Here is a 19,596-nt window from a genome sequence, read left to right as displayed (position 1 = left end):
AATAAAAGCTAAAATTTAAAAATAACCCTGGTCACCAAGATGACTGCCGAAACTAGTCACCACCGCAGCAATCGTTGAAATGACGCATGATCGGCCGGATCTGGTCGACCGTGAGCCGCTTTGGTTTTTTGGCAGATCCATGGCCGTTTCCAACTAGATCATGACTATTTCCAACCTAATCTATGGTTGTAAACAACTAGATCCATGGATCCATGGTTGGAATGAAACAGCTAGATCCATGGATCTAGCAGCAAACAACCAGATCAACGCATGACCAACCAGATCTAGTTAATCATGCGTCGTTTTGGCGACTACCAACGACGGCTGGCAATGTAGTCATTAGGTGGTTGGGGTGTTTTGAGTGATATTCATGTAAATAGTTTTCATAATAAGGGCATTATTGTCTAAAAAATAATTATTTAGGGTAAAATGGTAACATGTATTGTGGAGTAGTTTGTTCAAAAAAATTAATTTATGAGAATTTAAAGTCATTCGTACAGTGGGCTATTGTTATTTGGTAGACATGCGAGGATATTGTGTTTGACATAGTTATAATTAAGGGCAAAACATGAACAAAATTAAGATTACGGGTAAAACAGAATAACACCCTTAAGACGGTAATCTAATTACCCCATATATCACCTACAGTAAACATTACTGACTCGACTTTGTAATATTCGAAATCTTTTATTATTGATAGTCAAATATGAGAATATCCTAAATAATTAAAGTGAGATTACCAGAGTTATCTTCCTACAACTCTACCCAAACGCACCCTAAGTTCTTTCTTAGTGGACAAGATTGAATCCTAAAATGAAGATTAATTTTGAACCCTGAAGCGAAAGTCGTAGGCAATATCAGGTTAGTTCTCAATTACCATATCAACCCAAAAGCTAAATGTATGGGGTTGACCTGCCGTCTCAATTAATGTTAAAGCATTATTTTCCATTTTCACGATTGTTACCTTTTTAAACAAAATATCAAATTCACGTAAATTGTAAATTGTAATAAAGTAATTACTCTCCATCAAATGCATGATAAACACAATAATAACATTAGTTCTCATGATTTTATTGCTAATGTAAGTTGGAGTGAGTTGCCGTGTTGATTATGAGTTTAAACTTAAATTTAAATTTCATATAATTATAACAATCACATAATTAAGATATTGTAAGAAATATATTATCTATCTTATTTAACAAAGAAAACTAATTTATGTTTATATATCAAGCCTGATCTGAAGTCTTGACTTTATAAATGAAAGTGAAATATTAGTTTATAAATTAATAGAAATTGAGGATTGATTACTATTTGTTGCATTACACTTCTGGTGGAATGAACATTAATAGTTATGTTGATAGCAATGGAACAATCTAGCTTTTCATTAAGGAAAATGATAGAGCTACTGAAAAGTGTACACGAAATTATCGAATGAAGTGACAAAATCCTGACCGTTGATTAGTATTAATTTATAATAAATCAATGGTCATGATTTTGTCACGTCATTCGGTGCACACCGTCAATAACTGTAGCATTACTCTTTCATAATAAACTATAAGCAATGTTCGAAACTAGAAGAAGTCCCAAGTGGATCCTAATCCTAAATATAATGGATAAAGTAGAAAATGACCCTTTTTTTTTTTTTTTTTTGTCCAGATCAATTTACAGCACCTTAATAATTCTTTAGTTAGGACCTAAAATTATCGATCAAATAAAACTCCAGTGACTACTTCTATTAACACTTAATGAGAAATTCAAACTCAGAACCTTTAAATATACCTTTAAGAGTTCTTATCGAACCCCCGCCAGTCAGAAATAGTTAAAAAATGACATCCATTCTATAACCTCGGAATTTAATAAGACTCACCAAAAACACCATAATGACAAAATTATATACAATTTTGCATCATTTCAACGTTGCATTACAGTTGTTATTTGATTCCATTAACTAAACAACCAACAAAAAACATACATGCACGGCTGAGATGGGTATCTTTCTTTTCTTTAATAAATACAAGGAATATATCTATCCAAAACTAAAGCCATTAAAAGAAACGCAAAGATGAGAAAAAAAAAAAAAGTTAAATAAATAAAGAAAGATTAAAAAGAAAGTGATGATGGGTTACTCTACGAGACAGAAATAAGTGGGATTCTCTGCCCTATCTTTACACATTTACCCCCGCTTCTTTTTTGTCCATTTTTTTAATTATTTTTCTTTTCTTCTTTTTGCTCTGTAAATCACAAAAACATGGTCCCGCTCTAAAATCACTTAAGTTGAATCCCCACGCGAGTTCACTGCGGGTGAACCTCAATAACTGAGTAAATAATCAAGTCCACTGACGGACGTATGTCTTTGAGCAAACCCAGACTTGTTGCATGGTGGGCCGTTTCCCAGGTGATTCCGCCGTGCATAAGTACCCGATCGGAGACTCTCACCATCCATCACTGAGTCAACGGCAACCGAGTGTCAATCGTGAATCTAGCGCGTCCGCTGCAGCTCCTTCCTTCCACTCCTAACCCACTTAAACATTCTTCTGTCCCTTCCTTTCTGGTCAACAGCTCAATCAAAACCGCACGAAGCAATAAACGTCAGACTCAGGGCTGTTTTTGTTATTTTCACTTCGTTCTCCTACATTCTTGGATCCGATTTGGCGAAGCCCAGAATCGGCGATTTTGGGCTCGCAGTTTTTCCGCGAGAAGGACATTGGAGGCAACAAGGTGACGCTGTGTGGACCCACGTGGTGGAGATAGCGGAGCCCTCGAGCAACACCAGTGGCAATACGGTGGCGCATAGCCAGTTTGTTTTTTCCGGGAGGATACATGAGACCCGGTGCGTTGTGTTGCTCCCATGTGTCAGTGCTCCAGTCCTCCACGTAAGTTCTCCCGTTGGCAGCTCGTGGAGCCACCTAGCAAGTCGCCGTTCGCCATAAATTCGTACAAAACTAGCTTCTCCCGTCCTAAAAGTCACCATAAATCATGAAAAACACCCGTTAGTTTTAAAATATTTTCTAATTTTCATATTAATTAATCTGTTAATTCAAAAAAAAAAAAAAAACACGAATATCTAAATGTGAATAATGATGGCTTGTGTTAGATTTACGTGACACTGTGTTGGAATATAACAGTCTACGGAGTACGACACTCAAGCATTGAAGTCAATCCCGTGATCTCATTTAATATGTTAGTTCAATCACTGAAAAAAAAAAAAAAAATTAGAAACACGATTGGTAGTTGGTACGGTACCTGCAATACAATAACCGGAGAGAGGCAGCAGGTTAGGATGTTTAAGCCTAGATAGGTCGTCGAAGATGGCTATGCATCTCAGGATCAATGTCTTTGGCAGTTTTAACACTTTGATTGCTACGTGGAGGTCACCTGGAAGAACGGCTCTGTAGAGGGGGCCACATCTGCCCTCGGCGAGCAATGATCTTTACCAAAGTGTGACTGGCAGCGATCAGTCCTTGAGGTAGGTTCAATAATGGCGGAGCACATGACCACTGAGGCTGAGGTGGTTCTTTGATGTCTGCCACCCATGATGTGCCTGATCGGTCTCAAAAGCGAACGGCCCTGATTTCTCCATCTTGAAGGGTATTTGTTGAACCGGTTTGGAGATTGCCCATTTGTTTCTTCGGCTAATTTCTTTTCCTTCTATACATGCAAAAGATAAAAGCAGCACCGATACAAAAACAAAAGCGGATGAACATGATAAACCAAGAATTAAAGCTTTGGCTTTTGATTTGGATTTATCACTTTTCTTCTGTTCTTGGCGGGGTTGTGTTTTTGGACAATTCATGAGGTGGGGTTCTTGAATGTGGCAAATGAATGTGATTGCCTGGGGTTTTTGAAGTATTGGAACCATTGAAATTTCCACCCTGAAAAAAAGCAGATATTCCGAACTTTTGGTACTTCTCAAGGCCAATGGAACCTGTGAATTTGTTGAGTGAAATATTCAAGAACTTGAGGCATCAAGTGGAGGGAAATCAGAAGGGAAAGTACCGTTCAGGGAGTTATTTGATACATCTAAATTCCAATGAGTGAGAGGACGAAACGGGTTTTATATTGCCTAAAATTTGCAGCTGAAATGGCAAGGTGCTTTAATATGGTGAGGTTAGTAAACCCAGACGGCAAAGTTCTTAAATCATTGTGTGAGATATCAAGAACTTTAAGCCTCGAAAATCCAGAGTTTAACCAAGTGGTGGAACCTATTGTTGAGAGATTAAGCACCTGCACCAAAGAAGACGGACCATTTCCCGAGGTGGTTTCAAACCATGGTCCTCCAAATCTATTTTTTGAAAATCACTTGAGTTAAACTTTGAATAGACCAAAACCAACCTGGAACGGAGCCTTGAAGAGAATTATTTGAGAGATCAATGGTATGCAGCTGAGATATGTTCCTCAAAAACTTCCATGAAATGATCCCGCTGAGACTGGACGAAAGGTTTAGCTCCTTATTGGAGGATGGGAACAGTTGAGCTGAACTGGGCGTTTGAGCATAGAGATGTTGAAATTTGGACTGACTTGAAAGCTTTATGACATCTCTTGGTCTCTGCTATTGCAGAAGATTGTACCAGACAACCAGCGAGAAGAGAAGAAACAATCTGCAAAAATGGCTTCCATCTCTCTTTACTTCAGGTATAAACTTCTTCTGTATTTCATACTGAAAGAGCAGGGAGAGAGAAGAAGCTTAATAGAAGAAATGGTGTGGAGAGAGATTCAGAGAGAAGAGAGAGAGAGAGAGAGGAGAGAGGAGTTGTTTTAGTTTCACTGAAAGGGGGGGTATAGTGAAGTAGGGTCGAGGCGTTAAACTTAATGGGAGAAGGAAGAAGAAGAAGGATGGAGATGTGTGAGGACGGTTGACTGGAGCGACTCTTGTTTGACAATATATATGTCGGTTGGTGATGAGCGCGTGATTGCTGCAGACAAATGGTAAATGACCTTTTCACCCACGGTGAAATGTGAAACTAAAATGAAGTCAAGCTTTTTATTGTTGTTGTTGTCGCTGTGTTGTTATATTGGTTGGACTGGTGGAACTACACCTTTACTTTAAATTAGCCCAATTTAGTTGATAAAATGACCCCACTTAACTCTCTCCAATGGGCTCCTCCATGATACATACGGTGTGCAACTTCATAAGTTTCAATCCGGATCCAACTTCAGTATTATCGTGGAAGCCATGTGTCAATCTTAATTAATCCTGTGGTGCCAGTTGAATATATATTGATATGGAAGCCATGTGTCAAATGTGACAATAGGTGTCAGAAGTGAATAATATTGTGAATGAACCAAGACATAATATTGACCCTGACTTGAATAAAGTAGCCTTTATATATATAAAAGATATGTAATATCCTTCTCAAGCCCAAGCCAAGAGAAGCCACCACAAAATCACAAATTATCATAATAGATATTAAGACTGCACGCATCTAACAAAATCATAAATGAATTGATTATCAAAACATCAAAAAGTTTTATATTCATATGCATATCACAATTTTTTTTTTTTTTTTTAAATGATTGGAGTGTTTAGACTAATTTACTCATACCTTAACTAATCCTCTCGAAACTCTAGAACTATTAACGGGTAAAAGCTCTAGTGATTACATATATTAGTAAGGCACTTCACTAATCCTTTAAGCCTTGAAACTACTGGTTTGATAAGATTGGTTCAAGACCTTTTGAGGTTATATATAAAGTTTTTATCAAACTACTCAATTATCCAGAGTAGTTGTCAGATCACAAATTGATATGTCCATAATGCAATGACCTTGACTCAAAAATTGGAGGCAGGCGAACTTGCCTCAATCTTCAATGCAAATCTCACCTGCTCCCCTTTTCTTGTACATTTGAATGTTTATAGGAGGGAAGTTAAAAGAATTATGCCTAACACCAAAATTCCAATAGAAGACAACTAAGATTTGAGATTGTTATTAAATAATTATAACCCAATACACTCCACCTAAAAGTTGATCCCACAAGAATGTGATGGTCATTAATTAAATTAAATAAGAGTGCTTTCACATGTGTCCAATCATAGTACACTTTAATGTAAGTGAAGAGTGTTAGTGGAGGTTAGGAACATTAATTTGTGTTAAGATTAGGTATTCGTTTTTGAGTAATATTACAGTTATCGGAGGTTGCGCATCGAATCTGTGCACGAAAACGTGGTTAAATCCTGATCATTGATTTTTATCGTTATATTAATCAACGGTCAATATTTTACCAGTCATCGGTACACAGATTCGATACGAACAACTTCGATGGCTCTATCATTTTCTCGTATTTATACACACCATAAAACCTTTGAATACTAATTTAGCAATTACCTAATATTTAAGGTGACACATTTCTATTGTCTCAAAAAAACTTATCCAAGTGCTTTTTCAAACCTCATATCTTACATCAATAATGCTAAACGTACAAACAAATTATAAAGATTTTATACAACTGATGTAGTAGAAAATAAAATAAAATAATAAAAAGTCAAACTCATTATATTAACTTCATTATTTTCTACTAATCAGTTTGATAAAAATCTGGTAAGATTTGATATACATCTTGCCTTACTTATCTTACAAGAACAAGGTACACGTATAAATTCTCTTACAAGAGATTTTATACAAGTTGACTGACATATCAGCGTCAAATGACATGTGAGTCCACATAAACCTAATATAAATTAAATAATGTGGGTCTCCTGTATATGACATTGACATGACATGACATGCACATCAGTTTATACAAACTCTCTTTTTAAACCCTAAAATGAAGCATAAACGACATTGATCTTAAATCTGTGAAGTGGGACTTGGATGGAAGCACAAGGCACAACATCACGGGTTGATCCTTTGGCACTTTACTAATTGATGCAGTTAAAAAGCGAAGGCATGAATGAAAATTAACCTATTGCATAGCCTCCAGGTTTGAAATGTGAGGTAAGTGGACAAGAAGAAGGACAAATATGGGTTCATCAGCTGAAAAAGCCTGAAACTTGCATAAAACAAGGCGTATATGTTGTTTTTCTGACTTCAAATCCAGTGAAAGTGGACACACAAATTCCACTCTCCACTCCTCATACAAAACAGATAAATCAAGAAATTGATGCAGGGGGGAGATATTACCAACATGAAAAAGATATCTTTCATGCTACGACATATGAAAGGTTTGATTGGTTTGGTGTTTTGTTTTTGCTTTTGTCTTGTGTTTTCAGTTTTCAAACTAGACTTCACTAATTTCAGAAGCTCATAATATGTGAGGCCCAAATAAGTAAATAGTGCAGCACTCTATACACGAAATCAAAAGAAAGTATAATAAAAACATAAACAAATAAACTTGATCCTTGAGGAATATGTGGGGGTATACAGCATGGTTTGGTTCTAATGAACAGTTTGAGAATTATCACTGTCTGCGTAAAAACGTTCATCGCATTATTGTGGCCAATATACTACTATTATTAGCGCACTGCTAAGATATTTGGGTCAGTCACGAATCTGAAACTATTTAAATATAGAAGGTGGAGCATTATATTTCTTTTTTGAGTGGTATTATTTCGTCTATTGAATCTCTTATAAGTCCCAATTAAATAAATATCAACAAAATTAAGTTTTAAATTTATCTAATAATTCCAAAAATACCCATTTATATACAATGACTAGCAATTACTATGCTTATATATACCATCACATGAGGTGTGATGTTGTATAATAAAACATTAAAAGTTAACAAAAATACCCCCAATCCACCCTCAAATACGGACAACCGGCCACCACCGCCGGAGGGTGGCCGGAGTCGCCGTAACAAAAACATTAAAAATATTTAAGGTGTTTAATTGAATTAACAAATTTAGGGGGTTTAAAAAATGTTGAATAAAGTTGAATAATATTGTGAGTTTTTGGGTATTTTACTGTTTAACTTTATTGGGAATACTAAAAGTAGTATTCCCAAAATCCAACCAAATGAAGCCTAGATTTTGTTGCATGAAACAAAAGAAATTGAAAAAATTATTAGATTAAAGGATCTATATATATATAAAATCGTGATGCATATGCTATATGATGGTCATTTTGAAGATGTAAAATTCCTTCATTTTGACACGTAGGCAGATTGTCCGATATATAGCTGCATTTGATTGGTAATGATGTGGATTCTTTACATTTGGCTGCATGTTATTGGTGATGATATGATGAGTTGGATTCTTTGTTAAATGTGGCTTATTAATGACACATATTAATAATATTAATCATTAATGTTTCGTATTCACATTAAATATTTTCATTTATATAGAAATAAATTTATGTGAATGTAAAGGGATTTATACATTGTATGTGTTTGATATTAATGTGAATGGTTAGAGATACTCATATGCATATGAATGATTTGATAAATTTTATTTTTGATACATTGTATGTGTTATGTGTTGTTATGTATGTGGAATCAATGTAAAGGGTTAAAGATATTAATGAGAAAATATTGATATTAGAAAGTTGGGCATATGAAAGGTGTAATTAAATCTTTATCAATTAAATGCAAACTTTTTACATTCACTTTTAAATATTTATTTATTTATTTATGTGAGGATTGGTAACGTAATGCAAAGATGAAAAAGGAAAACAAATATTTCATTTGTTCAGTTGTTTTGAGTTTTGTAAAGTTAGTAGTTCCTGGGAAGGAGAATCATTTTCATCTGTTTCACAAATATCAATATATATTTAATTGTAGTTGTGCTTTTTTTTTTTTTTTTTTTGGATAATTTTGTAATATTATTGCGTAATATTTAATTGTATTTCTTTGTTTAGTTTATAATTTTTCATTTTTCAATGGAATTGTCCTTTAATTATTGTCTCCATCTTCATTTTCATCTGTTTCAAGAAAATCAAGTAATGATGACCTGGGAGGATTAGTATATCATTTGACAATTTTAGGATGAATAGGTGAGGATTTGTGCCAGAAAAACGAATTCAATTTTAGTGATGAAAAAGGAAAACGAATATTGATATGTAATTTTAATTATCCTTTTTTTTTTTTTGATATTTTTTTATGTTACATACATATATCATAAAAAGAGGTTGTTGCTAAATATAAATAATTTTATTTGTTTAACAAATATCAACTGATGTTTGATGTCGAACTATGTAGCTTTAGTAAATCATTTTAATATACCATACCATTATTATTATCTTTAAAGGAAAACAAATATTAATATGTAGTTTTAATTGTAATTGTTTGATCTCTTTTTGTTGATATATTTTTATGTTACATACATATATCATGAAAAGAGCTTGTTGCTGAATATAACTAATTTTATTTGTTTAATAAATATCAACTGATGTTTGATAAATGAACTATGTAGTTTTAGAAAACCATTAATTTTATCATTACACACATTTTGGTTTCTACTGAACAATCAGTAGTAAATTGACCATAATTTACTCAATAAAAATCCAATTGATGAGAGGTTTGAGCTTCAATTTGATATATTATATGCTTAATTTGGATAACGGTAGCCCCACTACCGAACCATTCATTTTATTATCACACACATTTTGGTTTCCACTGAACAGTCAGTAGTAAATTGACCATAATTTTCTCAATAAAAATCCAATTGATGAGAGCTTTGAATATTTAGAAACTAGACAAACAAAGCTTTAATTTGATATATTATACGCTTAATTTGGATAACCGTAGCCCCATTTCTGAATTATTCATTTTATCATCACACACATTTTGATTTTCATTGAACAGTCAGTAGTACATTGACCATAACTTAATAAAAAATCCAACTGATGAGAGATTTGAATCTTTAGAAACCAGACAGAAAGAGATTTAATTTGATATATTATATACTTAATTTAGATAACTTTAGCCTCATTGTCGAACCATTTCTTTTATAATCACACACATTTCGGTTTCTCTTGTTTCTCGATTTCCATTGAACAATTAGTAATAAATTTGTTATAACTTGCTCAATAAAAATCCAATTGATGAGCGGTTTGAATCTTTGGAAACTAGACAGGTAGAGCTTTAATTTAATATATTATATGATAAAGATAACTATAGACCTACTGCCGAATCATTCATTTTATCACCACACACATAAGACAAATTCAATTTTAGTGATGAGAAAACCATATTACACACATTTTGGTTTCCTCTGTTTCTCGAGTTCCATTGAATAGTTGGTAATAAAAGGGTCATACCTTGCTCAATAAATATCCACTTTGATTTTCATAAGTTTCACCAACATATAACAGTATTTCTATCAAATTAAATGCATTAAAAAGTAGCCGAAAAATGTCGAACCATTATTCAATATTTTTCTAATATTTATGTTAGGTGAATGCGCACGCCGAACCATGTTGTTTCATTAATATAGAATTATAGCAAGCCATAAGCCGAACCATAACTTATGATGAATTACTATAATAAGCATGTGCCAAACATAGGTTTCACTACAATTGTAAAAGATAAAATGTCTGTTTGATTTCAATAAAATTTTGAAGAATCATCAATACAAGTAAAATATATTAGATAGGCTCTCTAATATTCATAAGTTTCACCAATATATGAAAAAATTAGTTAAAGTTAACTATTATTGTTTTATAGAATTGTAATAAACCATGTATCGAAATTTAATTTATCCATGGTTATAATAGATAAGTTAGTTCACAGTTTGACTATCGATCCACATGTTTCTCTATTACTGATTTTTGATATGCTAGATTTCGAACCATAAATTTGAGTGAATAATTGTGTTAAGTCATTGCCGAACTATAATTAATATATTACTGTTATGTATTCTTACTTTTGTAGTTATGCCGAAGCATACTTCATAATATATTAATGTAATAAGCCTCTGTCGAATATAGGTTTCACTACAACTATAAAAGATAAAATGTCTATTTGATTTCCAAACCTCATTGTAGAATTATCAATTTGTATTATTTGGAACAATTATAATATGTTAAACTATTTTATTATTATCTTTAAAACCAATTTAAATTCTAGTTATTCAAACTACGTGGTGTCAAAACCAATTTCATAAGCAATGCGCAAGCCTTTCAACTAGTTAAATTATATTAGGAAACAATATTTTGGTTACTTTTTTTTCTATTAATTTGGTTAATCATTTTGGGATTATTGTCGCGACTCGCGAGGTTGAAACTTGAAAGTAGATGATACTAATTAAAAAACAGCAGTCATGTGACAAATACAATGATCATCATGTTATCGTGATTTAATTTTTGACAATTAACAGCATAAAGTTTGAGTTAGAATATATTAATATATTACAATAAGAGAAAATGTTAAAACCTTATGCAATTAGTCTTATATAATTAAAATAACTGTTTGATTTATAATAAATACACTGTCACAACATTCTTTTACCCCTAAGGGTGTGTTTTCAAGAAATATTGTATTATTGGGAATGTTATATTAATGAAAAGATAGATTACCTTGAGATAACGTTTGGTTTTGGGTGATATAAGATTAATCCTATAATCTTTATTTAGTTTTCAAGATTCCCTCATTTGGTTGTCAAGTAATAAAATATTACGTAATCTTTTATTGTAAATAGTGTTTACTGTTGGTAATATTGGGGGTAATCAGATTACCTTCCCAAGGGGTGTTAATATAAGATTATTGAGGTAATCTTAATTTTGACCTTAATCTTTTATCATTTCAGACACATTTGCCCTTATATGTCTACCAAATAACAATTATCCAGACCCCCTACATTTGAAAATTTAGCTAAAACACCCCGCCACAAAAAAGTTTAAAAATTAACAAAATACCCCAACCACCCAAGACCACTGCCGGCTGCCGGCGAAAGTAATCATATCGGCACAAGACTGGCAGGATCTTGCTGGTCGTGTGCTGATAAGGACGTTTCCAGCCATGGATTTGTGATCCATGGTCGGAAATGATCAAATTTGGTCATTTCATAGCCAAAGATGTGGCTGTGAAATGCCATAGATCTAGCCATGAAAATGCCAGATCTTTGGCCGTGAAATGGTCACCGATTCACGGCCACATCTTTGACAGTGAAACGGCCATATTTACGGCCAGATCTGGCTGGATTAGGCCTTATCGACGCACGACTAGCCAGATCCGGCCGATCGTGCGCCATTACGGTGGCTTGGGGTGAGTGGGGGTGATTTTACTACAAATTAAAGTTGTATATGGTTGTGGTGTTTTAGTAAAATTTCAAATATAGGGGGGTTAAAAGAAATAATTTAAAAAATAATAACAAATATTATTATATTATTATTTAAAAAGGTGGGCAATTTAGTAATCTACATAACATATCCACTCATTTATCCTCCAGACTAAACATATTATTATAATATACCCACCAATTTATTCCAATTGACCAAACACATTTCTCTAAAGATTCCCTAGCAATATATATTTCCAGTAATACAACATTCCTCAATAATATAACATTCCTTGAACCAAACGCACCCTGAAGATTACTAGGAATGTTGGGAAATGTGTTTGGTTAGGTTGGAATAAATTGGTGGGTATATTAATATGTTTGGTCGGCAGGAATAAATTGATGGGTATGTTAAATAAATTACCAAATTGCCCTCCTTTTTAAATATTAATATAATATTATTTTTTGAATAATTTCTTTTAAATCCCTACGTTTGAGATATTGCTAAAACACCCTAGCAACAAAAAAGTTTAAAACTTAACAAAAACACTCTTACCCATCCTAAGTCACTGCAGTTGGCTGCCTGTCACCATCGTCAGTGGCGGTGGAAGTGGCTGTAACGGTGTACTACTGGTCAGATCTAGCCAGTCGTGCGCCGATACGGCTATTTTCGGCCAGATCCATGAGAAATTGTCAGATTTACGGCTAGAGATCAGGTTGTCATTAAGGGTCAAAAGATGTAGATCTAGTCAAAAACGGTCAAAATATATCTGGCCATTTCCAGCCATATCTATGTCCATCTGGCCGTTTCTGGCCATCAATATGGCCGAAAATGACCATATTGGCACACGACAGACATTTCCAGCAACGGTCGACAGTGGTTGGCCAGTTGTCGGCGGTGATCTTGGGTGGCCTGCAATTTATTTTAAATATAAGGATATTATTGTCCAAAAACTTAATGAAATAGGGGTAAAATTGTAATGGCAGATTGATGTATATTAATTTCAAAATAAGGGCATTATTGTCCAAAAAATTTATTAGTAAGGGGTAAAATTGTAACAAAAATAAGATTACCAAGTAATCTTAAAATACAACACCTAAGAAAATGGAGATAATCAGATTACTTTATATATTACCAACAGTAAATATTATTAGTTTTGGAAGATTACCGAAATCTTATATTATTTGACAACCAAACGTGATAATCAAGTAATAAAAGATAACATTACCTCAGTAATTGGGATTAGCTCCAACCAAACACGTTGGGATTAGCTCCAACCAAACACGCCCTAAGAGTGTGTTTGGTTTCGGGAATATTTTATTACTTAAGAAATATGATTACCTTAAAGATATATTACCTTGAAGATTAAGGAGAATATTATATTATATGTGTTTGATTAGATTGATTGGTATAAATAATTAATATGTGTTAGTTGGGGGAATAAAAAAATTATGAGAGAGCCATTTACTCAATTACCTTTCTTTTTAAATACTATTATTATTATTTAATTATTTAGATTGTTCCTTTTACCCCCCTAGATTTGAGAATTTAACTAAAGCACCCCAACCAAAATAAAAGCTTAAAATTTAACAAATAACCCCTGGTCACCCAAGATGACTGCCGACAACTAGTCACCACCGCCAGCAATCGTTGAAATGACGCATGATCGGCCGGATCTGGTCGACCGTGAGCCGCTCTGGCTGTTTTTGGCCAGATCCATGGCCGTTTCCAACTAGATCCATGACTATTTCCAACCATATCTATGGTTGTAAACAACTAGATCCATGGATCCATGGTTGGAATGAAACAGCTAGATCCATGGATCTAGCAGCAAACAACCAGATCAACGCATGACCAACCAGATCTAGTTAATCATGCGTCGTTTTGGCGACTACCAACGACGGCTGGCAACTGGTAGTCATCTTAGGTGGTTGGGGTGTTTTGAGTGATATTCATGTAAATAGTTTTCATAATAAGGGCATTATTGTCTAAAAAATTAATTATTTAGGGGTAAAATGGTAACATGTATTGTGGAGTAGTTCTGTTCAAAAAAATTAATTTATGAGATTATTAAAGTCATTTCGTACAGTTGGGCTAATTGTTATTTGGTAGACATGCGAGGATATTTGTGTTTGACATAGTTATTAATTAAGGGCAAAACATGAACAAAATTAAGATTACGCTGGTAATAACAGAATAACACCCCTTAAGACGGTAATCTAATTACCCCATATATCACCTACAGTAAACATTACTGACTACCGACTTTGTAATATTATCGAAATCTTTTATTACTTGATAGTCAAATATGAGAATATCCTAAATAATTAAAGATAGATTACCAGAGTTATCTTCCTACAACTCTACCCAAACGCACCCTAAGTTCTTTCTTAGTGGACAAGATTGAATCCTAAAATGAAGATTAATTTTGAACCCTGAAGCGAAAGTCGTAGGCAATATCAGGTTAGTTCTCAATTATCCATTATCAACCCAAAAGCTAAACTGTATATGGGGTTGACCTGCCGTCTCAATTAATGTTAAAGCATTATTTTCCATTTTCATCGATTGTTACCCTTTTTAAACAAATTATCAAATTCACGTAAATTGTAAATTGTAATAAAGTAATTACTCTCCATCAAATGCATGATAAACACAATAAATAATCATTATGTTCTCATGATTTATTATTGCTAATGTAAGTTGGAGTTGAGTTGCCGTGTTGATTATGAGTTTAAACTTAAATTTAAATTTCATATAATTATAACAATCACATAATTAAGATATTGTAAGAAATATATTATCTTATCTTATTTAACAAAGAAAACTAATTTATGTTTATATATCAAGCCTGATCTGAAGTCTTGACTTTTATAAATGAAAGTGAAATATTAGTTTATAAATTAATATGAAAATTGAGGATTGATTACTATTTTGTTGCATTACCAAATTCTGGTGGCATTGAACATTGAATTAGTTTATGTTGATAGCAATGGAACAATCTAGCTTTTCATTAAGGAAAATGATAGAGCTACTGAAAAGTGTACACCGAAATTATCGAATGACGTGACAAAATCCTGACCGTTGATTAGTATTAATTTATAATAAATCAATGGTCATGATTTTGTCACGTCATTCGGTGCACACCCGTCAATAACTGTAGCATTACTCTTTCATTAATAACTATAAGCACTTGTTCGAAACTAGAAGAAGTCCCAAGTGGATCCCTAATCCTAAATATAATGGATAAAGTAGAAAATGACCCTTTTTTTTTTTTTTTTTTTTTGTCCAGATCAATTTACATGCACCTAAATTAATTCTTTAGTTAGGACTCTAAAATTATCGATCAAATAAAAACTCCAGTGACTACTTCTATTAACACTTAATGAGAAATTCAAACTCAGAACCTCTTAAATAATACCTTTAAGAGTTCTTATCGAACCACCCTGCCAGTCAGAAATAGTTAAAAAATGACATCCATTCCTATCAACCTCGGAATTTAATACGACTCACCAAAAACACCCATTAAATGACAAAATTATATACAATTTTGCATCATTTCCAACGGTTGTCATTTACAGTTGTTATTTGATTCCATTAACTAAACAACCAAACAAAACATTACATGCACGGCTGATGATGGGTATCTTTCTTTTCTTTAATAAAATACAAGGAATATATCTATCCATAACTAAAGCAATTAAAAGAAACGCAAAGATGAGAAAAAAAAAAAAAAGTTAAAATAAATAAAGAAAGATTAAAAAGAAAGTGATGATGGGTTACTCTACGAGACAAGAAATAAGTGGGATTCTCTGCCCTATCTCTTACACATTTACCCCCGCTTCTTTTTTGTCCATTTTTTTAATTATTTTTCTTTTTCTTTTCTTTTTGCTCTGTACATCACAAAAACATGGTCCCGCTCTAAAATCACTTAAGTTGAATCCCCACGCGAGTTCACTGCGGGTGAACCTCAATAACTGAGTAAATTAACTCAAGTCCACTGACGGACGTATGTCTTTGAGCAAACCCAGAACTTGTTGCATGGTGGGCCGTTTCCCAGGTGATTCCGCCGTGCATAAGTACCCGACTCGGAGACTCTCCACCATCTCACTCACTGAGTCAACGGCACCGAGTGTCAATCGTGAATCTAGCGCGTCCGCTGCAGCTCCTTCCTTTACCATCCTCCTGACCCACTTAATACATTCTTCTGTCCCTTCCTTTCCGGTCAGAAGCTCAATCAAAACCGCACCGAAGCAATAAACGTCAGACTCAGGGCTGTTTTTGTTATTTTCACTTCGTTCTCCTACATTCTTGGATCCGATTTGGCGAAGCCCAGAATCGGCGATTTTGGGCTCGCAGTTTTCCGCGAGAAGGACATTGGAGGCAACAAGGTGACCGTGTGTGGACCCCACGTGGTGGAGATAGGCGAGCCCTCGAGCAACACCAGTGGCAATACGGTGGCGCATGAGCCAGTTTGTTTTTTCCGGGGAGGATACATGAGACCCGGTGCCGTTGTGTTGCTCCCATGTGTCAGTGCTCCAGTCCTCCACGTTAAGTTCTCCCGTTGGCAGCTCGTGGAGCCACCTACGCAAGTCGCCGTTCGCCATAAATTCGTACAAAACTAGCTTCTCCCGTCCTAAAAGAGTAAAAGTCACCATAAATCATGAAAAACACCTGTTAGTTTTAAAATATTTTTCAAATTTCATACATATTAATTAATCTGTTAATTCAAAAAAAAAAAACACGAATATCTAAATGTGAATAATGATGGCTTGTGTTAGATTTACGTGACACTGTGTTGGAATATAACAGTCTACGGAGTACGACACTCAAGCATTGAAGTCAATCCCGTGATCTCATTTAATATGTTAGTTCAATTACTGAAAAAAAAAAAAAAAAAATTAGAAACACGATTGGTACGGTACCTGCAATACAATAACCGGAGAGAGGCAGCAGGTTAGGATGTTTAAGCCTAGATAGGTCGTCGAAGATGGCTATAGCATCATCAGGATCAATGTCTTTGGCAGTTTCTAACACTTTGATTGCTACGTGGAGGTCACCTGGAAGAACGGCTCTGTAGAGGGGGCCACATCTGCCCTCGGCGAGCAATGAGTCTTTACCAAAGTGTGACGTGGCAGCAATCAGGTCCTTGAAGGTTAGGTTCAATAATGGCTTGGAGCACATGACCACTGGAGCTGAGGTTGGTTCTTTGATGTCTGCCACCCATGATGTGCCTGACTCGGTCTCAAAAGCGAACGGCCCTGATTTCTCCATCTTGAAGGGTATTTGTTGAACCGGTTTGGAGATTGCCCATTTGTTTCTTCTGGCTAATATTCTTTTCCTTCTATACATGCAAAAGATAAAAGCAGCCACCGATACAAAAACAAAAGCGGATGAACATGATAAACCAAGAATTAAAGCTTTGGCTTTTGATTTGGATTTATCACTTTTCTTCTGTTTCTTGGCGGGGTTGTGTTTTTGGACAATTTCATGAGGTGGGGTTCTTGAATGTGGCAAATGAATGTGATTGCCTGGGGTTTTTGAAGTATTGGAACCATTGAAATTTCCACCATGAATAAAAGCAGATATTCCGAACTTTTGGTACTTCTCAAGGCCAATGGAACCTGTGAATTTGTTGAGTGAAATATTCAAGAACTTGAGAGCATCAAGTGGAGGGAAATCAGAAGGGAAAGTACCGTTCAGGGAGTTATTTGATACATCTAAATACTCCAATGAGTGAAGAGACGAAACGGGTTTTATATTGCCTAAAATTTTGCAGCTCGAAATGGCAAGGTGCTTTAAATTGGTGAGGTTAGTAAACCCAGACGGCAAAGTTCTTAAATCATTGTGTGAGATATCAAGAACTTTAAGCCTCGAAAATCCAGAGAGTTTAACCAAGTTGGTGAACCTATTGGTTGAGAGATTAAGCACCTGCACCAAAGAAGACGGACCATTTCCCGAGGTGGTTTCAAAACCAATGGTCCCTCCAAATCTATTTTTTGATAAATCAGCTTGAGTTAAACTTTGAATAGACCAAAACCAACCTGGAACGGAGCCTTGAAGAGAATTATTTGAGAGATCAATGGTATGCAGCTGAGATATGTTCCTCAAAAACTTCCATGAAATGATCCCGCTGAGACTTCTGGACGAAAGGTTTAGCTCCTTTATTGGAGGATGGGAACAGTTGAGCTGAACTGGGCGTTTGAGCATAGAGATGTTGAAATTTGAGACTGACTTGAAAGCTATGTAGACATGCTCTTGGTCTCTGCTATTGCATGAAGATTGTACCAGCACAACCAGCGAGAAGAGAAGAAACAATCTGCAAAAAATGGCTTCCATCTCTCTTTTACTTCAGGTATAAACTTCTTCTGTATTTCATACTGAAAGAGGTAGGGAGAGAGAAGAAGCTTAATAGAAGAAATGGTGTGGAGAGAGATTCAGAAAGAGAGAGAGAGAGAGAGAGAGAGGAGTTGTTTTAGTTTCACTGAAAAGGGGGGCGTATAGTGAAGTAGGGCTCGACGGCGTTAAACTTAATGGGAGAAGGAAGAAGAAGAAGAAGATGGAGATGTGTGAGCTGACGGTTGACTGGAGCGACTCTTGTCTTGACAATAATATAGTCGGTTGGTGATGACTGCGGTGATTGCTGCAGACATATATGGTAAATGACCTTTTCACCCACGGTGAAATGTGAAACTAAAATGAAGTCAAGCTTTTTCATCTGTTGTTGTTGTCGCTGTGTTGTTATATTGGTTGGACTGGTGGAACTACACCTTTACTTTAAATTAGCCCAATTTAGTTGATAAAATGACCCCACTTAACTCTCTCCCAATGGGCTCCTCCATGATACATACGGTGTGCAACTTCATAAGTTTCAATCCGGATTCAACATTCAGTATTCATCGTGGAAGCCATGTGTCAATTCTTAATTAATCCTGTGTTGCCAATGTTGAAATTCATATAATTGATATGGAAGCCATGTGTCAAATGTGACAATAGGTTGTACAGAAGTTGAATAATATTGTGAATGAACCAAGACAATAATATTGACCCTGACTTTGAATAAAGTAGCTTTTATATATATAAAAGATATGTAATATTCCTTCTCAAGCCCAAGCCAAGAGAAGCCACCACAAAATCACAAATTATCATAATAGATATTAAGACTTGCACGCATCTAACAAAATCATAAATGAATTGATTATCTAACAACATACAAAAAAGTTTTTATATTCATATTGCCATATCACAATTTTTTTTTTTTTTTTTAAATGATTGGAGTGTTTAGACTAATTTACTCATACCTTAACTAATCCTCTCGAAACTCTAGAACTATTAACCGGGTAAAAGCTCTAGTGATTACATATATTAGTAAGGGCACTTCAACTAATCATTTAAGCCTCTGAAACTACTGGTTTGATAAGATTTGAGTTCAAGACCTTTTGAGTTA

General features: G+C 34.6%; 1 protein-coding gene and 1 pseudogene across 1 annotated transcript; both read right to left on the bottom strand.

Annotated features, from left to right (window-relative positions):
• Window positions 1–2,292: 2,292 nt before the first annotated feature.
• Window positions 2,293–4,494, bottom strand: LOC116111616 (annotated as a pseudogene).
• An 11,231-nt stretch (window positions 4,495–15,725) lies between these two features.
• Window positions 15,726–18,741, bottom strand: LOC116111608 (calmodulin-binding receptor kinase CaMRLK-like). The gene is made up of 2 exons (XM_031397771.1): window positions 17,075–18,741; window positions 15,726–16,785 (listed from the first exon to the last, which is right to left on the bottom strand). The coding sequence occupies exons 1-2, from the start codon at window positions 18,486–18,488 to the stop codon at window positions 16,136–16,138; spliced, it is 2,064 nt and encodes a 687-aa protein (XP_031253631.1). The 5' UTR covers window positions 18,489–18,741; the 3' UTR covers window positions 15,726–16,135.
• Window positions 18,742–19,596: the final 855 nt, after the last annotated feature.

This window comes from Pistacia vera, unplaced genomic scaffold (genome assembly GCF_008641045.1).
Source record: "Pistacia vera cultivar Batoury unplaced genomic scaffold, PisVer_v2 Contig646, whole genome shotgun sequence".
In the NCBI taxonomy this organism is placed as follows: Eukaryota; Viridiplantae; Streptophyta; class Magnoliopsida; order Sapindales; family Anacardiaceae; genus Pistacia; species Pistacia vera.
This window is presented reverse-complemented; position numbering and strand designations above follow the sequence as displayed.